Raw genomic sequence first — 3,671 nt, forward strand, 5'->3', positions numbered from 1 at the left:
AAAAAAAAGATGGGCAAACCTAAAAAAAAAAAAGAACAGAATAAGTTTAAAGAGAACTAAAAGCAATATGATGCAAGATCAAGCAGATTAAAGGTCTCACCTTGTTCTTGGTGAAACCTCCGGCCGCTCCCTCGCCGGCAGCCATCTTGTCCTTTTTCTCCAACTGCAAAGACCGTGAAGAAATGTAAGCAGAGAAATGTATTCTTTCACCCTTCTCCATTATGTAGATCATATGCATATCATGCTCTCTTGATGCTTTTATATAGACCTTAGAGGTCCCTAATACTGTACCTGAAGTCTCTTTTATATAGACATTAGTGGTCCCTAATACTGTACCTGAAGTCTCTGTTATATAGACCTAGTGGTCCCCTAATACTGTATCGAAGTCTCTTTTATAAGACCTTAGGGTCCCAATACGTATCTGAAGTCTTTTTATATAGACCTTAGTGGTCCCTATACTGTATCTGAAGTCTCTTTTATATAGACCTTAGTGGTCCCCTAATACTGTATCTGAAGTCTCTTTATATGACACTAGTGGTCCTCTAATACTGTATCTGAAGTCTCTTTTATATAGACCTTAGTGGTCCCCTAATACTGTATCGAAGTCTTTTTATATAGCCCTTAGTGGTCCGCTAATACTGTGATCTGAAGTCTCTTTTATATAGACCTTAGTGGTCCCTAATACTGTATCTGAAGTCTCTTTATATGACCTTAGTGGTCCCCTAATACTGTATCTGAAGTCTCTTTATATAGACCTAGTGGTCCCTAATACTGTACTGAAGTCTCTTTATATAGACCTTAGTGGTCCCTAATACGTATCTGAAGTTCTTTTTATTATAGACCTTAGTGGTCCCCTAATACTGTTGTGAGGCTTTTATATAGACCTAGTGGTCCCTATACTGTATCTGATCTGCTTTTATATAGACCTTAGTGGTCCCCTAATACTGTATCTGAAGTCTCTTTTATATAGACCTTAGTGGTCCCTATACTGTATCTGAAAGTCTCTTTTATATAGACCTTAGTGGTCCAAATACTGTATCTGAAGTCTTTATATAGACCTTAGTGTCCCCTAATACTGTATCGAAGTCTGTTTTATATAGACCTTAGTGGTCCTAATACTGTATCTGAAGTCTCTGTTATATAGACCTAGTGGGTCCCTAATACTGTATCTGAAGTCTCTGTATATTAGACCTTAGTGGTCCCCTAATACTGTATCTGAAGTATCGTTGATATAGACCTTAGTGGTCCCTAATACGGTATCTGAAGTCTCTTTTATATAGACCTTAGTGGTCCCTAATACTGTATCTAAAGTCTCTTTTGTGTCTCTTTTTTGGGGTGTCACGGAAGGCTTGTATCATTTCGACACGCTGACAGTGTTGTTGTCATTACTTTGAATTCCTCATGGGAGACAGAAACTACGCACTACAGCTTGGTAAATAGGAGGGAAATTCATTCATTCATATTAATTATAAAGGAAAGTTAAAACTAACGTTACAATAGAAACGGGCCGGACTCAGTTTAAAAACGGGTTTTCAGCAGGTTGCTGTCCTGCAGAAACATAAAACACTGAACGTGGTTACAGCACGCTGGGACCAAATATTCAAGAAAAGGACAAGTTTGTGAATGGGCCACACCAATTTTGATAAAGAACTACACACGTTACACACTGGACCTTTAAGGGGTCCTGGGCTTAAAAAAGCAGATGATGTAGATTGTAGATAGTTGCCAGGTTCACAGGACAGTTGTTTTGTCCAAAACATTGAGGACATTTCAACGCACCTTGTTATCAGTATATAAGGTTTTGCATTTAATGGAAGAGATTCGATGGTTCAGTGATCTCCCAGTGTATTCTGTTTCCCTTTTCAAAAGCAGATAGACTTTATTTAAAAAGAAATTATTTAAACAGGCTTTTAGTTGGACCAGGGTTATTGCATCTTATTTTATGTACCTAGGTCTTCCTTTCTATTCCTGATGTCTTTTGTACTTTATTTTATTGTGAAGCACTTTGAAATTTTTTATATGAAAAGCGCTACATAAATAAACGTTCCTTACTTATCAGATGTAGCCCCAAATAACCAAAGTGAGTGCCTACAAATCTGTTGCGACATTTACTTTGATTTGTTTGATATTTCAGAATATTTGCGAGCCTTTTTCTGTGTGCTGAGCCCAGCTGGTACTCCACCTCCTGCTCCATGAGCCTGATGAACTCCGCCTGTTTCGAGTGTCCCAGCACCTCCTTCTTGGCCTCATGACTTTTCTCCACTCGGGCCTTGAACTCCTGGGGTTTGGCGCTGAAAACAAGTCGGACATCAAATCAAAAACACCAACGACTTTCAAAACGTCAAAGACCCTTTCATTCTTTTGGGAGGTGAAATGCACCAAGGATTTACAGTTTTAGGAAACCTGCCTTTTACACTTTTTAGTGACACCCACGATTTTCAGAGAAGACCACCGCCACACTGCTAGTTGCCTCGCCCAAGGTGTGTCATGTTTTCAGCTCCAGTTTGTCTTTTTTAGCAGAATGACGGAAACATCCGCAAAATTGCTTTCACTAAACTTCAATCACAGTTGACAGAAACTAAATGAAAATAAGAAAAGCCGTTTTGGGGCGTCTTTACACTTTTCCAACCATCACAACTCTAGTTTTGGTTGAAATATAAGGGTGTAAATAAATAAATAAATAAATAAATAAATACATAAATAAATCGATTCTTAGATCGTGATTCTTTCTCGAACAATTCAATGCTCGGCTGTCATGAGTTAATAATCGATAATTAAAAAATAAAAAACAAAGTGTTGATTTTTATTTAAAAGTTACTGTCCCCAGACATGTACACATCAGAAAACCGAGTGACTGAAAGAGGACGGGATAATGGACAACAACTTAGAGTTTAGGCAAGAGTGCAGAAAATAAACACACAAAAATGGCCAAAAGACAAAAAAAAAATTAGTTTTGTAAATATCTGCATGATCTAATGAGACATACATAAAATAATTAGGCCCAACGCATAGAGGCTGTTGATCTACTTCATCACATCACATGTGACCACCTCATGTTTCACGTTCAAAGAAGCCAGTTCGCCTCCTGTAAACATGACTCAGCGTCTGACTGGGATCACTGGGAGAGAAGGTGACTCAGCATGTTTAACCCTCGTGTTGTCTTCCCGTCAACAATGTAAAGGAAACCTTTTGGTCACTTTTTTCAACATTATTATGGCTTTTTTTCCAACATTTTTGTCTATTTTTCAATGTTGTGGGTGCTTTTTGTTGTTTTTTTCCCCAGAGTTTTTTTAAAGTGAGTTTTTTTTGTCCCAAAGTTTATTTTTACAACCTATTTTTTGTGCCAAATGTTATTTATTTTTACTGAAAACGGGTCAAATTTGACCCAAGGACAACATGAGGGATGAGGCTTAAGCGTGGAATGACTACACAATAAAAAGCTCAGTAAACAAAACATCTCATTAAAACTTTACAAATACTTCATGTGGAACTGGGCAACATATCAATAGTATATCAATATTGTGATATGAGACTAGATATTGTCTAAGATTTTGGATACATCGTAATGTTGTAATATGGTAACTGTTGTCTTTTCCTGGTTTTAAAGGCTGCATTACAGTAACGTGGTGTCATTTTCTGAACTTACCAGTTGTAACTGTTCTATTATTTGC

The 3,671-nt window shown here is 37.4% G+C and overlaps 1 protein-coding gene across 1 annotated transcript in view; it reads right to left on the bottom strand.

Moving 5' to 3' along the window:
- Positions 1-3,671, bottom strand: part of atpaf1 (ATP synthase mitochondrial F1 complex assembly factor 1) — a 13,742-nt gene that overhangs the window by 4,570 nt on the left and 5,501 nt on the right. Inside the window, exons 2-3 of the mRNA XM_032525398.1 lie at positions 2,183-2,291; positions 101-163 (exon numbers count right to left, since the gene is read on the bottom strand). Coding sequence (XP_032381289.1) covers positions 101-163; positions 2,183-2,291 — 172 coding nt within the window. The remainder of the gene's footprint in view (positions 1-100; positions 164-2,182; positions 2,292-3,671) is intronic.

Source organism: Etheostoma spectabile, chromosome 9 (genome assembly GCF_008692095.1).
Source record: "Etheostoma spectabile isolate EspeVRDwgs_2016 chromosome 9, UIUC_Espe_1.0, whole genome shotgun sequence".
Taxonomy (NCBI): domain Eukaryota; kingdom Metazoa; phylum Chordata; class Actinopteri; order Perciformes; family Percidae; genus Etheostoma; species Etheostoma spectabile.